Source organism: Martes martes, assembly GCF_963455335.1.
Source record: "Martes martes genome assembly, chromosome: 1".
NCBI classification, from domain to species: Eukaryota; Metazoa; Chordata; class Mammalia; order Carnivora; family Mustelidae; genus Martes; species Martes martes.
This window is the reverse complement of record NC_137888.1, coordinates 107470544-107491857: the sequence shown is the minus strand read 5'-3', so window position 1 is coordinate 107491857 and position 21314 is coordinate 107470544. Positions and strand designations below refer to the sequence as shown.

General features: G+C 41.2%; 1 protein-coding gene across 1 annotated transcript; it reads right to left on the bottom strand.

Annotated features, from left to right (window-relative positions):
- Positions 1–280: 280 nt before the first annotated feature.
- On the bottom strand, positions 281–18738 carry DNAJB11 (DnaJ heat shock protein family (Hsp40) member B11). The gene is made up of 10 exons (XM_080821622.1): positions 18330–18738; positions 15557–15713; positions 10919–11016; positions 9064–9196; positions 5164–5306; positions 4299–4381; positions 3582–3639; positions 2343–2454; positions 1509–1668; positions 281–744 (listed from the first exon to the last, which is right to left on the bottom strand). Exons 1-10 carry the CDS (start codon positions 18395–18397, stop codon positions 680–682), a joined length of 1077 nt encoding a protein of 358 aa, XP_080677748.1. The 5' UTR covers positions 18398–18738; the 3' UTR covers positions 281–679.
- Between the last annotated feature and the right edge of the window lie 2576 nt (positions 18739–21314).

The window sequence follows — 21314 nt, the reverse complement described above, 5'->3', positions numbered from 1 at the left end:
TTCTCAGGGACAGTTAGATCTTTGTGTAATCTTGACTCAGTATCCCAATCTCTAATCTACTCAGTTCCTTCAAGTTCCTTTCTAGAAGATACCGTGTGTGTTTACTTGGGCATGGGGATTGGATCATTACCACCCTTTTGCAGACTTGTGTGTCCATCTTGCTGGATGGGAGGACAACTCAACTAGCCACAGGAAGCCAGGGGGACGCTGGCAGATCAAGGGAAAGTGACCAGATGGAGATGGAAGGACAACAGGGCAGCTAAACCAACAAGAAACGAGTCAAGAAGAAAATAGCAACAAAATGTATTTAAAAACAGACTTCTCCAGTTATCATTTTGAATGAAATAGCTAACAATGAACCCCAACCCTTTATATTGTGTTTCTTTTGCTCGTGGAGTCCTCTTGCGGCTTTAATTCTTGAAACTCAGGCAGCAGCACCAGACATTAAATCCCCAAAGGGAGAGGTATTATTAAACCTTTTGCTGGCCAGCCTTTTCTGAACACAAATGGACAAATTCTTAAGCCCTCTTATTCATCTCATGACGATCATTAGGAAAAAAAAATTAAGCCAAACTTGCATATTGAAAATAAGAACAAAAACACACACAAAAAAACCCCCCTGTAGATAATAAATATCGCTGATTCACTTATTTTAAACAAAGTCCAATTTTATTCACTCTTAATACCCTTGCAGTCCATTGTATACCTTCTGCACTGATCCTTGGTTCAGTAGCTGTTTGATACCTGAAAAAAAAGGGAACAAGTGATTCCATCAATAAAAGGTGATTTCTGTAGAGTTTAAAGAGCAGGTTTCATGGGAAGGCTCACAAAAGGCTGTACGACAACTGTGGATCCGAATTAAACAAATAACTACCCATGTTCAAGTCTATTGTATGTGGATCCCCTCAACCCCCAACAGGCACATGTATGTCCAAGACTGCCCCTTGTCTCTTTCTGTCTCTCAGGCACACAGACCACACACATATCCCACAAAACCCTATCCAATGAGAAATGAGAAGAGGCCATCAAAAAGAAAGTAAAGCTCTTCAGTTATCTTCCGTTCCTTCTTCCTTGTCCTCTTTTCAGTTTTGACCTCTTTCACCTCCCTCTTCCTAATAAGGATGCACCAACAGGCCCCTTGCCTCAAGCAGCCCTTGCTGACGCCACCCCTCTGAGCCTCTAGCCCTGCTAATGTCTACCTGATACTTCCCTTTATGGTTTGGTCCAGCTAATTTGTTTTATATGACTCCAATTCACGTGCATTCACACTCAATGTCCTCGGTTTCAAAGATCAGCTCATACAGCTCTTTGTAAAATAGTGACAGAAGAATTCTGAATATCTCCTTTACAGGAAGTCAAGTTCATTTTCTGGTCCTGTGTTTGCTGTCTGATGTCTCTGGAGGGTTTTGTTTTTGTTACCCGTCCTCTTTAACCACTGTTCTCATAGTCACATACCACAGACATATACACATGCGCACACATGTTCTCTCTCTCATTAGACTGCTCACCTTCTCTTGCTTCCTCTGTTAACTGTTCTTTTGGAAAATCCACATCAAAAGTGATTATCAAAGAGCCCTTGATGTTGTTGTTGTCAAAGTTGGGGAGCCCTTCTCCTTTCTTCCATAGCTTGGCTCCTGGTCTGGTGATCTTATCCCGGGAAATATGTACCTAGAAAGCAAAAGGGTAGGGGGCACCTGAGTGGCTCAGTTTGTAGAGCGTCTGCCTTCAACTCAGGTCATGATCTCAGGGTCCTGGGATTCCCACGTCGGGCTCCCTGCTCAGCAGGAGGCCTGCTTCTCTCTCTCCTCCCCACTCATGCCCTCTCTCGCAATCTATGCCTCTCTCTCAAATAAATAAATACAATCTTTATTTAAAAAAAAAAAATGGGGCGCCTGGGTGACTCAGTGGGTTAAAGCCTCTGCCTTCAGCTCAGGTCATAATCCCAGGTTCCTGGGATCGAGCCCCACATCGGCCTCTCTGCTCAGCGGTGAGCCTGCTTCCCTCTTCTCACTCTGCCTGCCTCTCTGCCTACTTGTGATCCCTGTCTGTCAAATAAATAAATAAAATATTAAAAAAGAAAGAAAGAAAGAAAGCAAAAGGGTATGGGACTGGACTAGGACTCTTGAAATACAACACATGGCTTCTAGTGAGCACTGGTGTCCAGAGCTCCTGTCACAGTTCAGCACAGCATCAAAGATGAAGGGACAAGGGAAGCATCACTAGGACACTGCAAGCCAAAGAACTATGTTTTCAAAGTAAAAAGAGAAATCAAACATTTAATCCCCAAACCACCCATATGAAGGTTTTAAAAGGACAGGAAGCAGGAAAATTGGTGTGTTTACCTTGTGGCCATCCAAGTGAGTAATATCCATATCAAAGCCCACCAGAGACTCCACTAGTGAGATCGTCACATTTGTGTATAAATCGTCTCCTCTCCTTTCGAATATCGGGTGTCTAAAAACAGAACAAGGTAAAAATCAAAACTTTCCATCTTTCTTTGGAAAGCGTTAAAAAATGTTTCAGAAAAATCTTGTGGAAAGGATGAATACCACTCTTTCAAACAATAAACATTTATTAGATATTCCTTTGTGTATAGTATTAATCGAAACTATGAAGTTCTGTAAGATTTATTAAATCCTAAACTTAAGAAGCTTATAAATCAGGAGAAGGCAGAGCACATAAGTAAAAATAGGAGTAATTAGATTATAGAAAAGAGAAAGACAACTTCTGGCAGTGAGGACTGGGCGATGGGCATCAGGAATGGGTTTGGGAAGGTCTCCAGAGCTGGGCTCAAGGCCAGGTCAGCTCTAGAGACGCAGATATGGTAGAAATGGGGGAGGGGCGTGGGGGAGTTGGGGTACGAGGGAATTCTGGCAAAGACCAGGACCTAAGAAGGTACCACATTTATTTTTATTTTTTTATTATTTATTTGTACCATATTTATTCAGGGAATAGCATATGTTCAAGTTTCTCTGGGAAGATGTGAGAAAGATAAAGTAGGTAAGGAAGCTGGGGAAAGTCCTAGGCAGTGAGGGCCCATTTCTCCATATTTACGTGGGAAACTTGTTTCAATGAGTCCTTAGAAGCAGAGGTATCACTGCTTCTCAAGGTGGTAACAGGAGAAAAATAAAAAACCGGAAAGCTTGAGTCCCGGGCAAAATTCTTATATAAGCAGCACTTCACGCTAAAGAGAAGCAGTAGATTATGTAATAGAAGGTACTTTCTATCTCAAGTCTTCCATCCTTGTATGGTGCCATGCTTCCTCAGCTGAAATCTCAGGTCTCCTTGAGTCCCATTTGTGTTTGCCTCTCTTTTACAACTCCTTACTTGTCTTAACAGTTTTTCCAACATCTTTTGGTTTTGTAGGTCCTGAGTAAATATGTTAACAGCTCAATCCTCAGCCACAACCCCAAATTTTCAGTACCGTTGTAGAGTTACAAACGATCGTTTAGGGTATGAAGGGCATGGACAGAGAGTAAACTCTAACAGTGTCCTGGTGGCTACCCATTTGTCTCTATCCTAATTCAACTCATCTGAAAACCAGGGGCTAAAAAGAAGGTCTCCAAAATCCGATTACTTACTTCACAACTTTGATTCGGAACCGCAGGTCCCCTGGCTCTCCATCCACGTGAGGCTCACCTAGTTCGAAGAGATGATGGCACTTTTAAGTCGCACATTATGCATGCTGCAAATCTGCAGTTTAGGAGAATTTTTTAAAGCCACTACCTTAGGTGTGGTCTATCAAGTCTATCTGTGAGAGCAGTGTCTCTAACTGGTTATATCAAGTTTCGGATTATTATGAAGATCACCTGTATCTCAGGCACAGCAATAAATAACTTTACCTGTTTCCTAAACAAAGAAAGATTCATTGATTTCTTGAACCTAAAGTCTTAAAGCTTCTTTTCTTTCAGAAACCTCAAAGGGGAGGTCTGAGAGCCTTTGATTAATGCCAACCAGAGCTACGTATCTTCTTTTACTGCTGAGTTAAAATTAATCCATTAGGGTCTGAACGCCCTAAATTTTGAAATAACTTAGACTACTAGATAAAAAGTTACTAGGTAGTTAATTTTTGGCCGTGGTATTCTAAAGATAATCTATAGTGCTATGGTTTAAGGTGAACATCCAGGAAGGCCATGAAAGGCTTTCTGCGCCCTAAAACTGACTGGAGAGTGTTGGAAATGATACATGCATTTACTACGTGGCCATTAGGATATGATGTGAGATGGGGGTGGCTGGTATTCACAAGCACACAGAGAACACAGAATTATGACAGTAAAACATCAATATCAGCGTTTCACCTTCTCCAATAAAGGGGTACTCCATGCCATCTCTCACCCCAGGTTCTATTTCTACCTCCAGTGTTCGTTCTTCATTCACTAGTCTGAAATAGAATTTAAAAAGAAAAAAATGAAAATACAAACCAAACTCCACATACACATAATTAATTTTTTCTGTTCTATCAGAGTTGTTTCTTGAAAGACTACTCCATGCCTCTAGTTGACACAGTCATCTGAGATCTATTTACATCTCCTACATGCCAAAAGCCTTGGCAAAACTACTATTTACTATACAATCTTGTGGCTGTTGCCTCCAAAGAAGCCTGCAGTAGACTGATTACTTTAAGCTGAGTGATCAATAACAGAGAAAACTACTCACTCTTACATAAATTTCCATCTGGAAGGACAGGAATCAGAAGCAAAGTTTATCCTATCTGATATTTTTCCTGATCCCACAAAGACCTGATCTAGTTTTGATATATATATAATATACAGTCAATTAAATAGTTATGTTTATGACATAATCAGCAAACAGTACTTCTCTCATCTGCAGTGTTAGCTGGATATATATGACTGCTCTACTATTCCAAGTAGGAAAAATGTAACATTAACATTTGCTAAGTATATTCAGAGATAAAGGGCACAGCTTATTCAGAAACACAGAAGGAGATAGAGGAGACATACTTTTGGGAAAAATAAAAATGTACATGTCTTTGCTCTATCCTCTGGTGGAACGTGAGAAAGAGAGAGAAAGGAGGGGTCGGGAGATAGGGGGAAAAAATCTCAGTATGGACCACGAGCATTTTATGAGACAAGTGAGAGGATGAGTGTCTCTTGGTGGAACAGAGAAGGTGCTCACTTGACCTTACTTGACGTGCTTACTTACTTGACATTAGGGCACTCATCACAGACCACCTCCTGGGTCATCTGGAAACGCCCTGGGCCCAGCTGGGTAGTCCGCATCTCTTGCCGGCAGTTGCATTTTCGTTTGCCCGGAGCCTGCCTTGCCACAGGTTTGTTTCGAACTACCTAATAAGTACATAAACAACATCAGCTTCTCTCCCTATAAAAGAGCCTCTGGTTTCCTCAGCTGATCGGGCTGCACAGGCGCTGGGGCTGGAATGTTCCCTTCTCTGGCAAGCTATCCCCCAGGGAGACCTAATGCTGACAGAAGCCTTTGTAGAGTTACAAATCAGCCCCCATCCCATGCAGGAATGAAGCAAACGGATACTTAAACGACTCCACGTCTGAAGCTGGAGGAGAGAGAGGGGATTAAGAAAGAAGAGAACCTAAAAATGAGGTGGATGATATCGGCATTTCTAAGGCACAACTAAACACCACTGAGTTGAAGCCATTCACAGAATTGCTATCTTTTAAGAAATCTGAGCCGTGCAAAGCACAACCCCTGGAGAACAACCATGGCCTTGAAAAGTATGGCTGCCACCATAACATTAGCTATGATAAATCTAATGAAAACACTTCCTTGTTTCAGGCAACTCAATTTCGGACGGTTGCCCACTACTATCTCACGTCAGATACTGAACATGTGAGGGACACAATGATCATCTCTTTGTCGCCGCCTGCAACCAGACACACTGCTCCCTCAAGGTACGTGGGAACCCATGAAGAACTGTATTCCGGGTTTTGCCTGTTTCATCAGTCAGACACCTAATCATAAGGCACATGTTCACACAGCAGAATGACACAGACGCTCGGGAGGAAAGCCCCTTACAGCCCACAAATACATGACAACCTAGGTCAGTGGAATAAATGACAACAGTAATTAGAGTGGACACTCTATGACACTTACTCTGTGCCAAACAATGCTCTGATCACTTTTACATACATGAACTCACTTGATCCTTGCATCAACCTCATGAAGTAGATACTGATATGGTCTCCGTTGTATAAGGGAAGTAATGAAGGCACAGAAAGGTTCAGGAACATGACCAAGGTCACGTAACTAATATATGGCAGAACCAGTATTTGAAATCAGGCAGTCTAGCTCTGAAGTCTGTGCTTTTAATTACTATGCTTTCTTCAAGGTCATTTTTCCTTGAAAAAGAATTTTCCATGGGTCATTTAAATGGCAAGGTCACAGACATCCTTTACAACAACTGGATTTTTGTGAGGGATGCACTAACTGCAAAGAGTGATATACACAGGGTATTAGTAATAACTGCAGACAACATGTCTGGAGGGAACAAGGGAGCTCATTAGGCTCACCACCTTCTCCCACCTCAACAACCTATCTTTCTTTTGAAGGAGAGATGTCCCAAATACTCAGTGCCCCTCCCCCTGCTTTCAGACCGAATCACTGTATTGGAAGCCCGTGCACCCTCTGTAACTATCCAGTCTTCTTTCAACTACTCAGAGCAAAAGCACAACTAATTAGAATGCTTCCTGTCAAGCTGGTACGTAAGCATGGGCTACTGGCTATCTCCTCCAAAATCCTCTAAAAACTAAAAGAAAACATGGATTTCAGGAAACAATTATAACACACAATTGTTTAGAAAATTCCAGAGATGGAAGGCTGTTTGGAACTGGCATGTGTACAGTGTAGCGGCTACAGCTTGGGGCAGCAGCCAGTGGGGGCCACTGCGGAGATGCTAGAGAAAAGTAGTTGAAGTTCTGCTCTCATCTCTCTCTTGAACTGCCTTGGGACAAGCACTGTTTGGCCCCCCTCTTCCAAAACAACAGACCCCAGACACCAAAGAAAACAAACAAACAAAAAAAACCAAAAAAACCTTCAAGAACATAGACAAATAAAACACAGTTAAAACCACTACGAAAAGGTTTGCCCCAAGATGCTCTACCAGGGAAAGAGACTTGCTGACACCCATGGGGGAAATGCAAGCTCAAAGGCCAAAAAAAATCTAGACACTTGAGGAGTCCAACTATATACCCCCCACCTGCAGAAAAGACAACAAACTGGATAAAACATATATTTTAAGCAAATGTATTAGAGAAGACAGGCCAAGAATTTACAATAAGCACGGTAGTATTTAAGGAGATAAGGAAAGACATTAGCGATAATGTAAGGATTCAGTACAGTTGTTATGTATAAAAACGTGAACTGAAATAAAAAAACAGCCAATGGGATATTATTAGGATAGACATAGTTGAAGACTATAGTGAGGCAGAAGTCCAAAATAAGGCACTCTCCTAGAAGGAAGCAGAGAAGGCTAAAGAACTAGAATGGGTTTTTTGTTTGTTTGTTTTTATATTTAAAAGAAAGTTAAGAGCAGATAGAAGGAGAAATGCCAACAAAGAGGATTATGTATTTGAAAAAATAACAGAGATAAATTTTCCAGAACTAAAAAGGGATGAACAACCTCAAATGAAAAGATCCCAAAGTTTTAGTAGAAAACATAAGTGACCTGTTTTCTGATTTTAGGGCAGAAAAGAATTTCTTTCTTTTTTTTTTTTAAGATTTTATTTATTTATTTGAGAGAGAGAGAATGAGGGTGAGAGAGAGAGAGAGCATGTGAGGGGGGAGGGCCAGAGGGAGAAGCAGACTCCCTGCCAAGCAGGGAGCCTGATTTGGGACTTGATCCCAGGACTCCAGGATCATGACCTGAACCAAAGGCAGTTGCTTAACCAACTAAGCCACCCAGGCATCCCCCAGAAAGAATTTCTTAAACAAGATATAAAAACTAACCATAAAAGTAAAGACTGATAAATTTGGCCAAGTTAAAATTAATTACTTCTGTTCATTTTAAATAAATCTTCAATATAATGGAAACACAAGTTACAAACTGATTGGCTACCTCTAGCCAACAAAGGTTAATAGTAAGAATAAACTATTCTTAGAAATCAATAAGAAAAGGGCAAAAAAAAATATGGGTAAAATATGAACAGACATTTCACAAGAGAGGAAACAAATATGGCCACTTAACATATGAAGATGTTTATCCTAATTATGAACTAAGAAAATACAAATCAAGACAACAATGATATAACATCTCTGCCCACTTGATGGGCAAAAACTGAAAAGTCTAATAATTCCGTTTTAGAGGGGCAGAAGATCTACAGGATCTCATGAACTGCTGGTGGAAGTGCTGGTAGTCATCAATGGAGGAAAAAAAACCAGAATCATCTTGTACACATCACACTAGTTCAGATTCCCCAGCAATTTCACTCTTCCATATATACACCCAAGAGAAATTCTTGCTCACATGTACTTAGATGTACGTACAAGTTCATAACAGCACTGTCAGGAAGTGGAAAAAAAAAACCACCCTGGGAATAACCTACATGCTTACTGATACAATAAAATTCACAATAAGATTCTGTTCAGCAAAATTACAGTGACAGCAACAGGCACCAACCTTGGTAACATAACAGTGAAAGAAGCCAGTCCCAGGAGGTAAGGTATGGTGTGATACCATTTTTACAAGGTCAAAAACAATGAAAACACAATGACATATTATTCAGGTATTCGTACACATGTAATACAACAAACAGACAAGAGTAACAAGGGAACGATAAAGACCAAACTCAGGAGGGCAGCTAGCTCTAAAGGGAGGCGGAGGGATGGAAGCGGGAGGTAGCACGGGGCAGATATGAGTGGTGGTCTTCTTGTAGTTAGTTCTTGGGCTGGGCGATGAGTTCATGAAACAAGAGCTGTGCATCATGAACCGACGATTATGATTAACTCAACTCGGTACATCTGGTCACTCCCCCAACTCCCAGAAGACAGAGAAGGTACTCAGAAATTCCTTGGTTTTGGTCAAAAGAACAAGTTCTGGGAGTTAGTATGAATAGCTGTATTGTTTAAACTTACTTCCACAAAATTTCCTGCATATACTTCTTCCAAAGTGACTTCTAGATCTACAATGATATCACTGCCTCTTGGAATATTTCGGTCTTGCTGACGAGGGGTTCCTCCAAACATGAAACCAAAATCTCCAAAGAAGCTGTGGATAAGTGTAAAATCATCAGGAAAAGAAAGCAGAGCTCATATCTGCAATTATTTACTTTTCTTCACATGGATACAATATTGTCTCCTACCAACATATTGTATAAAACCGGACATTTTTAATACATTGGAGTCATACATCATACACAATTTTTAATTTATACAATATCAACTACATTGCCCTGCCACAAAAAAATTTTCCTTTTAATAAATATTGTCCAGACATATAGCATAGTGCATAAATACAGTGTGCCAATGAATTCAAAGTTGGGTTAATCACGAAAATAATAATTTGTTTTAATATGGAGGAATATCAGGATATAATGGACTTACTGAAAAAGGGCACAGTATTTATAAACTCAGATGATGCTGACTCTAATGGTAATTTTGAACATTTTTAGCATTCACTTTGTATATTTAGAAACTAGCTCTAGTTAAAGAAGCTATTGTTCTATATAAAACTCTTGGGTACATAATTAAATAAGCTAAAAAAGCATCAGCCTTAGTAGAATGCTGGACCTTAAGAAAAAGGAAGTTCTGTTCTCTACAAAACCTAAATCAATTTTTCTAAGTAACAAAAACATCGCTTTGAATTAATACAAACAATGACCTTCAAATGTACAGGTGTTCTAATCTTAACATTAATTTTTGATGTTAAGAAGCCTCAGATATTAGCAAGTAATGATAGCTAGGTAACTCGCTCCCACCCACCAACTAATCTTGGTGAATAGATTCCCTGAATCTTAAACAAAAACAGACAGGGAGGATTTGCAGGGTCTGGGGAGAGGAGGTGGTTGCCGCAGATGGGAGCTTTCTCTTTCTGGTATCACTTCTAATAGCCAAGGGGAACAGGACACTTTCCTAGTAGGCTAACACAACCAAATCAATCCTGGGGAAGAGAAGGATTTCCTAATCATACCACTCACATACCTTCACAAGTCCTGAAAAATCTACAGTTACCCTCAAATACTAAATGGGGTAAACTACTGTATGCAAGAGTGATTCTTAACTTTCTTTGGAAAAGGGTTCACAAAACCCTTTTAAGAAGAAAGCAATAAACTCTCTCCCCATAGGAATGCATACTCAAACTTTTTTTTTGTTTATAACTTGATTTGAAACCCCAGATTAAGATCTTACATGGCATCATCAGGGCATATAGAAATTCAATAAAGAGGGGTTCAAAGAGAGTGAGAGAAAGGCGTGGATTATTCCAGCCATTTAGCACTCCCAGAAAGTGATGTGCAAAAGGAGATAAAGAGCCTCTATCCTAATTCCTTCCACCAATGCTGATTACCATAGATACCCCTCTCTTGTTGACAGAATGAAAAAGAGGCAGTTCTGGGTATGGGAGTAGGAATTTCCCTCACTCTTTCTGCTTATGAGAATAACTTTGTGCATTAACAGTTTGCAGATTCTAAGAGAAGAAACAACACATACTGGTTTCCAACATACAGGGCCTCCGACATTGTCAGGGTCAATGTGATTGACACAGTGAGCTGGATGGACAGCACTTTCGGGGCTACTTTTTTTGGAGTTTTATGAAAATAGTAGAGTGCATTCCCACAGGGAGGAGGATGACTGACCTCTTGGTCAAGAATCAGTTGAATTTTATTCTTCATCAAAAGCTTCTGAACAAGGGAGCAAGGATAAATCTTTAATAATCATCCAGTGATCCACTCTCAGATACTAACTTTGCAGATAGGCAAATTAAATTACTTACTGTGAAAAAATGTCTCCATGGGAGCTCTGATGACCATCTTTTAATCCCTCTTCACCGTAAGTATCATATTGTTTCCGTTTCTCACTATCTGACAGAACCTGGGGACAAAAGCCAGCGGAGGAAAAGATCATGAGTTGGTTATATGCGATTAAGGTACATTCGTATTTATGCTATATTTTTAGGCTGATACTGTCTCTATGATTTTTGTGGAATGCAGTTTTCATTCGATATGGTATTAAGGCAAGTATATATTTTCTTCAGCAGACTAAATTCTTTGATGCACTGTTCATTTTGGAACTTCACAGTGCTCAATTCATGTCTTTACCAAAATTGGCCTAGTCACATAAAAATCATATCCGAGATTAGCAATGTGGGGGTGAAGGGGAGGGCAACAACAGAAAAGAGGTGAGATGAATTCCTCAGGTTTATTTCCCATGCAGTTTGATTCCTGTGGTTGTGCTGTTCACCTCTATGACACAGTAGATCTCTGAACCATAGATTAGGATAGGACTATGACAGATTGTCATTAGTGATAGCAGCAGCAAAATGGGACAGCCTTAAAATCTGTCCAGGCCTACATGTCCACACCATATATGTGCCTCCCCCCCCATACACACTAGAAGACCGACAGGTCAAGGGAATCAAATGATAGGCCCTTCAGAAAGGTCTATACTACTATATTTCCATTATTCCTTTTCCATTTGGGGGTTATGTAGAAATCCTTTTGTAGAAGAATGCTGTCTGCCACATATATGTTTAAGTTTGTAAACTTCTGAGTCTGAATTACAGAGTAAAACAACAAACAAAGAAACCACTGCTCTATGAAGACTGCTCAAGGATTATTTCACAGCTTGAAAAGATTGGGCCCATTCCATTTATAATATTGAAGAATATAAAAACAAAGTAAGCTTCCATACTCTTTAAAATCTGCTTTCAACTTGCCAAAAAAAGTAAAAGCTTCCCACCTATGTAGAGAAATCTGAAGTATACCCAAACATATAATTTTGACAACTAAATAATTTTATACCTCCTTTGTTATTTTGAACCGAAATATTTAGGCAGCAGATTGAAGGGGAAAGTTATTTCAAACCCATACTTGCACTGTCTCAGGGAAAGAGAGGCTTGAAGTAGATGGGGCTTGTTGACTCAGCAAAAGAAACGGAAGACCTGCCTGGCATATATAAACAGGACACACTTTTGGCTACGGGCTAAGTGATGTGTAAGAAGCCACTGCAAAAATTTTCTTTTTCTAAATTTATCTGACATGTTACAAGAAATTGAGTGTATGAGAGAGAACATTCTTTTTTTTTTTTTTTTAAGATTTTATTTATTTATTTGTCAGAGAGAGAGAGAACAAGCGCGCACAAGCAGGGGGAGCGGCAGGCAGAGAGAGAAGCAGGCTCCTCGCGAAGCAAGGAGCCCAACATGGGACTCAATCCCAGGACCCTGGGATCATGCCCTGAGCCAGAGGCAGACGCTTAACTGACTGAGCCACCCAGGCATCCTGAGAGAGAGAGCATTTTTTTTTTTTTTAAGATTTTATTTATTTGACAGAGAGATAGAGAGCATGAGTAGGCAGGAGTTGCAGGCAGAGGGAGAGGTAGAAGCAGGTTATCTGCTGATCAGGGAGCCCGACTCGGGGCTCGATCCCAATCATGAACTGAGCTGAAGGAAGCCGGTTAACTGACTAAGCCAACCAGGCACCCCAAGAGAAAACATTCTTCAAAGCAGAGACAAATGGGTTAGTTCAGAAGTGACCAGAGTACTTGACTAAAGGTACTATGACAGTTCACATGAAAGGAATGTTTTAGTAAATATCCTTAAAAAAATTAGCTATTTCGGGGAAGTAGAAATGGGCAAACTTAAAAAACAAACAAACAAAAAAGACAACTTATTATCATGTGATCTGGACTTCCAATATTTTTACTTTCAAGTCTCCTGTGGTTTTATCTCAACAAAGAAATGAACCCCACATTTGGGTCTATAAGAAATACCACTTCAAAACCCCCGAACAGGGACATCTGGATGGCTCAGTCGGTTAAGCGTCTGTCTTCGGTTCATGATCCCAGAGTCCTGGGATTGAGTCCCACATCAGCCTCCTTGCTCAGCAGGGAGCCTGCTTCTCCCTCTGCCTCTGCTGTTCCCCCTGCTTATGCTCTCTCTCTGACAAATAAATAAAATCTTAAAAAAAAAAAAAAAGCCACACACACAAAAACAAAACCCCCAAAGACTATTTTAGAGTCAGTCTTTTTATGAACAGCAGAGACTTCTGGAGTAACTGCCCCCCCCAACAAAACTATCCTTAAAGCTATCTATTATAATTCACTTCCTCCTCAGTTTTTTTCTGCCCAAGGAAAGTGATTTTATTCCATGGTCTTGGAAACTATTTTATTTTCAAGAGAAAATAAAGGTTCTTAGATGATTGGCCAATCAACCCAGAGTCTCAACTAATTAAGATGCCAGCAGTAATCCCAGTTCAGTAGAGAAGACAGATTTGTATTCACTGAAGACTCTTCAACTTAACCGGGATTTTGATTTGTGAACACTAATTTATCTTAGGACCAAAGGCAATGAAGTGAGTGATACAAAGAAAAAAGAAAATTTGAACTAGTGACTAGAAAGGTTCTTAGAGTTAAATAAACTGCAATCTCATAAATGATTTATATATAGCCTGCTTAGGTTGTCGCTTAAGAACATGGTGGACTCTAAGGTTTTTGTTTTTTTAAGAGACACACAGAGAGAATGAGTGAACATGAGAGTGGTGGGTGAAAGGCAGAGGGTGAGGGAGAGAGAGAATCCCAAGCAGGCTCCACACTCAGCACGAAGCCTGATGCAGGTCTCGATCCCATGACCCTGAAATCATGACCTGAGCTGAAATCAAGAGCCGGATGCTCAACCAACTAAGCCACCCAGATGCCCCAACATGGTAGCCTCTTTAAAGAACATGACAAATTCTTAGCAACAGCTTCCCTAAAAAATATTTTGGATTACTGGGTTCCTAGCAAAAAAGGGAAATATTTATGGGAAAATAGTGCAAAATATGGAATCCATATTATCAACAAGAACCAAAATGTTACATATAATTTAAGAGAGTCCACCAACGCTCTCAAATTTATTTGTGGGACCTAGGTTAGGAATTCCAGTCCTATAGGAGCCCTGAAGGTGTCAATAAAAGAAAGGGGGGCCCCATTAGCTTTAGGTTTCTCCTGGGTATAAATCACTGTTTTAGTTCAGTGGATTCTTTAATCTAGGCTTTGGGACCCCTTACCTTTGGGGTTTTTCCCACTACTAAAATATTTTTCAGATTTTGTTCCAGCCTTCTCACTATCCAGGGATTTAACTTGAATTCAGAAGTTTTAGCTCCATAACTTTCAGAGTTAAATTATTTTTTCCTGTGCCCTTTTAGAAAATAGGCGTGTTCTCACTAAAGTGATAACACTGTAATGTAAAAACTGAAATCTGCTAAGAAAGCAGAGTTTAAATGTTCTCACCATAAAAAGAAACAAATAAGTGAGGTGCTGGATGTGTTAGTTAATTACATGGGAAGAGTCCTTTCACAATGTACACATATATCAAATCATTAAACATGTTATCATTTTATTTGTCAATTATATCTCAATAAGGCTGAAACCCCTCCCCCACCCGGATCTCTTATTCTATTTCTAGAGGAAAAGTGAATTGCAACATATGAAAAATAGCTTCCTCCTAATAGATGAAAGATTATTAGAACTTATTTGTAAAATTTTTTCACCGTAGTGTTGAAAGAATCTGTGTACAACAGTTTTCCAAATAATAAGTAACTTACTAAGCATTCAAAAAAAATATTTCTTGGTGTAATTAACAATGGAATAAAAAATGGGAATAAGAATATGCCCAGCTCTGCTATATTTCATGGTATCCTAGTGCAGATTAAATGAGATGATACTGATAAAAGCATCTACATCTCCTGATTAGAGGCTGCAAATTATAAACTGTAGCTGTTTTGTTTGATCTGCACAAAAAAGAAATTTTAAAATTGAATCAGTTACCAACATTTTCCAATCAAAAGAATTACAGAAAAATCTGGATTTCCACTTCTCTTAAAAAATTACATGATCTGGCAACGCTGTTTCCATTTGTACATGGCAAAAACTGGCTAGGTTTGAGTAACAGCTGTCAAAATGGGCAAGAAGCCTTCAGTTTGTCACAGAACTCAACAATCCCTGTTGATTCCAAACATGGAGGCAGAATATCCACTGTCACGTTTTACCTTATAACTGCCCTGCATGTCATGCGTCTGCTCCATGTACACATGTGGATTTACAAACCTTATTTAAATTTTGTTTCTATTTCTGGCTCTAGCTCCCAAACTGATTGAATGATGATCAATCTACTCATTAACCTACCAATCTTTCTTTCTTTCTTTTTCATCTTTTTCACCTGAATCTCCTTAATCAAACAAAAACTAGTATGAAAAAAAATAGGGAATAGCATATACTAACCTTAATATACAATATAGCAGTAAGCACTACTTTTATTTTTATCTATTGTCTCTTTTTAAAAAGAAGTGACCTGAAAGAAAGGAGTGTTACTCTGTGTTACGCTGACTTTTCTCTATCCGTAGATTTTATTCATACTTCATCCTTTTTCCTGACTCACCTCATAAGCAGCACCTAGATCCTGGAATTTCTCCTGAGCTCGAGGATCATCAGGGTTCCGGTCAGGATGAAGCTGTAGGGCTAGTTTCCTGTAGGCCTTTTTAATGTCTTTTATAGAGGCACTTCGAGGTACCCCTAAGATCTTATAGAAATCTCGCCTGGGGAATAGGGAGGGGGAGAGGGTACATCATTAAAGAGTTATACATTACATTTTTAAAAGTCAAATTTTTTCCTTTACATTTAGGTTTGTATATGAACAAAGAGGTATGAAAATGAAGGTATACATGTGACACACAAAAAAGCAGGACTAAAAAGAGAACACATCAGAATTTGTGATGAGTCTTATATATTGAAATAGTCATAATCAGAGGCTATGCACTTTTTGAACTTGGCTAGAATTATTCAAAACATCTGTCGTACACTTCTCTTAGAACTATCTTCAGGCAAGAAAACTATTTTACTTATGGCCACAAGTTCTTTTCAACCAAAAACCACATAATCAAATTAACATTCTCCTCTTCCCTTCCCTCTATTAGTGACTTAAATGACTTCTGGCTGTTTCCATAGGTCAAATAAAAACCAAAAGATGATTTTCTTTATTCAAAAAGATTCCATCACATAAATGTTCTAATAGTAGCTTTGTTTGGAATGTTAAACATGAAGTGACTGAAATTAACTTGAGAGGTTACCATAGAGGTTAAGCCAAAATCCAGTAAGAACCCTGAAGAAAGAATAATATCCATTTGGATATATGAATTGTGGTGTTATTTTGCTAAAAGTGAGAGAAAATATCAATCTCGCAGTCATTGCTAGTGGTTATACTGGTTTGTCTTGGTCAAGTCTTAATTACAGACAGCTGCTGAAGCCCATATGCAGGAGCCTAAAGTCTCAGCAGCTACAAATATACATATGGCATGAGCTGGGAGATAAAGTACAGATTCACTGACCTCCTGGCAAGGGACTATGCTGGAACCAAATTAATTATAAAAGGAATCTTTGCAAGAAGGGCCAATGGATGGAACGGACTATAATAAATTTTCAGAGCAGGGACTACAGCCCATAGAAGACGCCCCAAAAAATAATCGTTGAATGAAATGAATAATTAAGCATGATCACAGAAACCTACTCCTTTTGCCAGAGTCACTTTAGACATCAAAATTTATTCTGAAAATGCATTTCTCAACACAGGGGATGGGAAAGTTGTTCACAATGGACATGCTAATGTAGTAGTGATGGTGATTTTAAAACGCAATGGGGATAAAATGCACTGGGGTGCTAGGAGATACAAGACAGAACATTGAACAAATTATTTCATAAGCTCTTAGTCCCATTTTGGAAAGTAATTTAATCATTTCAGGTACAAGTCTGAAAAATTATCACCCCCCAAGGGATTCCATGAAAATTAATTAGATGCTTTATCCTCCCCCCAAAAATCTGCAAACGCCCCAGAGATCTCTTGAGACAAGCACTAAATAAATAAAAAGGTTCACTAAAATTAATAACAAAAGAGCTTTTTAAAGAATGAGGCTTACTTAGAAGATGCTTAATATAAAAATGGCTAAGTAACAGCCCAGAAAAATCAGGGAGAAGATGGCTGGCATAGTTCAACATCAATATTATAGTTTCCAAAAGACTTCTTCCCCGCCCCACCCCCAAAAAAGGTTGGCATTTAAAGCTACAGAATTAGCAAATTCATACTGACATTTTGTTTAAACGTCTTAGGATATGCGTTGCTTTAAGTGAAGTACTAACAAAAACATACTAAGAAAAACAAAAGAGCATTACCTAGAAGAAACTAATTTTTTTTAGCAATTTAAAATGCTTTACAAGAAAAAAAATGACAATGAATGTAAGTATATATGTACAGCGGAAAAAAACTTTTAAGAAATAACAAGCACTTCAAAGTTTAAAGTTTTGCTAACCAGCATCTCCTCCAGTTAGAGAAACTTACGAACTGTTAGAAGCTAAGATTTCCCACATTCTAAAACATGAGCCTGGCATATCGTATCCTTGGTCACCAGGCTTTAATACCATGGATCTAAAGGGTTGGAAGGATCCTTAAGAGTTCAGGTGGTCCTACTCCCTTCATACGGGGACACCTTATTATCTTTATGCTACAGATAAGACTTTAGGTGGTTTCTTAAGAAGCAGAGAATTCATAAGTGGGTTGGGGATGTGTGGTCACTACCTGTTGGTGAAATGCTTTTCCCCGTCCTAAGATCATAAAGCTTCTCAAGAAGATACCACAGAAAGAGACAGTGAAGCATGATGACAGCTTAGGCTGAATTATCTCAAGAAACGGGAAAGTACAAGAACTCTCCAAAGAGTCTGTCTTGCTCCCTCAATCCAATTTCCTTCAGTCCCAGCATGGTTTCTCTTTCTGTTCCTACTTCCTCACTCAGCCTCCCATCATAACCCACCCACTTTAATGTCAGCCCCCTCAGTGGCTGGCTGCAGGCTATACATTGTAGGGCCCTCTTCTACAGCTCAGCAGCAACCCCACCCCCACGGTGTGTCTGGCTGTGCATCCAAATCCCACTCTTTGGGGCAAATCTAGCTCCAAGGGCCTCTGGACCTAAGGCCCTCTCACTCGTGCCACCCACTGCACTCCTCTCCACCCCCCGCGAGCCTGGCCCACAGGACCCATTCTTCTGCCCCCACCGCCTCACCTCAGCAACGCCCCTCTCCACTCCCTCAGTCTGGCAATGCTCCCTCATCCCCAGCCAAGACTGACAGACTCACGGGCCCCGTGCCCGCGGGTGCCTGTTCCTCACCCGGCGATCACGGCCCCGAGGAGGTAGAGCAGCAACAGGCAGAAGGTGCCCAGGTTCTGCGGGGCCATGGTTTCTCGGTGCCGGCCTCTGTGCCGGTCCCTAGCCCACGCGCTCCTCACAGCCTCCGCCGCCGCCGCGTCGGCTCACCAGCCCACCCGGCGCTGAGAGGCCGCCTCCCACCGGGATCTCCTCCTCGGTCCGCAGCGACAGCTAGCTCGCCCCCTCCTCTGCCAGTCCACTTCCCGGGAGTCCCGAGTCCCCGTGAGAGAAGCCCCCAGCAGGCGAGAGCCAATCGCTGCTCGGGACATCACACGCGGCCGGCGCCTCGCAGCCAATCGGCGCAGTACACTTCACCTCCGAGGCGGCGCGGGCGGCCAGTTAGGCCTCAGAATTGCAGCCGCAGTTCTGGGCCAATTAGAGGAGGAAACGTCAGAGAGTCGCGCCGCCGCAGGGATCCGCTCCGCCTGGGTAGCCGCGAGTCGTAGAAAATTACGTAAAAAGGCGGTAGGGGGGAACCGGGACCAAGACAGGGCACCCGAGGTACATGAATTCCCCCCGCCCTCCACCTCGGACTCTCCACCAATCACAAGGCCCCGCTTCCAGTACCGACCTATTACGGGAGGGACGATTTATCTTGTTGCAAGTCTGGGAATTTCATTCATATTGAACTTTACACTGGATGCGGGAGCGGAGGGACACAGGAGAAATGGGCGGAGACAATTACTCTAAGACAACCGTGAGGGCAAACGCGTTGCTTGAGATCTTATTTTACCCTCTTGGAACAAGCCGGGAAGAAAATTACCTCGGTTTCACTGAGAAGAGACCGTGGACGCAGACAGGTTTGGATTCGGATTCAGCTTCCATCACTTAGCGGTGAGAACATCCCCCTTCCCTTGCCCCCGACTCTAGCCTAAGCTTTATTTACAAACCTGAAGCGAAACATTTTACTGGCAGTGTTGTGAAATTTTAATGGGAGGAAAGCTGTAAACTGTCTAGCATAGCGTCTGGCACACTAAGCCCGCAATGAATAACTATTATCACACTTAGGAGAACACTTTGATTCTCCCCACCTCCTTGTTCATGACAAATTTCTAGGTGTCTCCTTTGATTCCGCCCCTGTATTCTCTATCCAAATCTTTGCCTTTAAACTATATCCTGAATCTGTCCACTACTGTTCATCTCCACTACATCTCTGCGCCAAGTCACATGATCCTAGCAAGACATCCTAAGTGATCCCCTGCTTCCGTTCTTAATATTTTACTATCTCTTACTAACTCCTGATCCCCAACCCCGTGATTTTTTGCAAGCATGTCAGATCATGTCATTCCCCTGCTCAAAACTCTCGAATGGCTTTTCATTGCACTTAACACCCCAACTCTTTATGCAGGCTTATAAAACTCTGTGTCTTAATAAAGCTGGGGGAAAAAAAATTTAAAGCCCACTATGATCTGTGCCCTCACCTAGTATACTCCTTACCATGTTCCAGCAAGACTAGTTTTCTTTTTCTTTTTTGAATACACCAAACTCGTTCCTAGGGCCTTTGTTCTAGCTGTTCTCTCTGCCTGAAGCACTCTTCCCTTAGTTTCTAACATGAGTGACTCCTTTTTACACTCAGATCAGTTGAAATGTCACTACTTCAGAGAAGACTTCCCTGACCAATGAAAAATGGCCCCTGCTGAGTCCCTTATTCTTACACTATCCTATTGTTTCCATCCCTACCGCCCACACTCACACAACTGTATGCCAGTTTCAAGAGAGCATAATCTAAACTGTTCACACCTGAATAGGACAGTATCTTAGAACGGAGCCTGCCACAGAGTAAAAGTTGTTTCAACTGTGATCTTCCTATGCTGGCTTCTTATACTTCAGTCCTCAGATCAAACTTGGCTTTGGTCCCCTCCTCCCCCTCCCAAACTTATAGCGTTTATTAAATTACGAAACTGTCCAGTTTTTCCTTAATATGTATTATCTATTCCCCCTTTTAAATATGCACTCCAAGAAAGCAAGGATCTTATCTGTTTTATTCACTGCTGTGACCCTAGTGGCTAGCACTGTGCCAGACCCACAGTTGTGCTCAATAATAATTCCTGTTGCAAAAAACAAAGGCATAGAGAGGGGACAGAATCTGTTCAAGGTCACTGAACTATTTAGTGGTGCAGCTTGAATTCTCACCCAGATCTGTTTGAATCCAAAGCCTCTATCTACCCTTGGCTCATACAGAGGTAAGGGGGACGACAAGGCTACAGCTTTCAGGAAGATGCCTACCGGAGGAGAGAGGCCACATAAAAGAGGAACTAATTTGCGTTTTATAGTCATATTTACCTTTGCACCTCCCACACCTATACAAGCCATAAACGAACTAAGAAACCAGGAAATGGCTAAAATTCATTAAGTGGAGGCTTCGAGAAAGGAGTGGTGTCTTCTGCAGGGTGGAATCCAAAAAGGTTTCCTGACAGCTGTAATGTAGCGGGAGAGCTAAGAAAGCTAGCCTGCGGGCTCTTTTGTTAAGGAGCTGATAATGTCCGGGGCTCTCGCTTCAGAACGCCCGGGGTTTCTATCCTGGCTGCTCTCTCGTTGTGACCTTAGGGGTGTGTTACTTCCACCTCTCTACGCCCTAGTTTAGCTGTCGGTAAAACAAACGTACTCAACTTAAAGGGCTCTTGGGAAGACTGAGGTAATACAAATAAAAGTGCTTTACACAGGGCCGGCCCGCGGTGAACACTATAAATGTAAACTGTCATTGTCATTACATTACTGATCAAAGCGTGCCGACCTTACCAGCAGCTATTGGCTGACCATAGATGCGCAGAGCAATAGAAAACTTCCTACTTCTCTGGACTGAAAGGCGCGATACCAGAAGCGGCCGGGTCCGGCTCCAGGTCCCAGCACCGAGGACTCTTGGCCTCAGCAGAGCTAGTTCTCAGCCCCCCGGAGACGCGGGAGGCCGCTCTAGCAACGTCAGCCTCCAGTTCTCGGTGGTGCTTG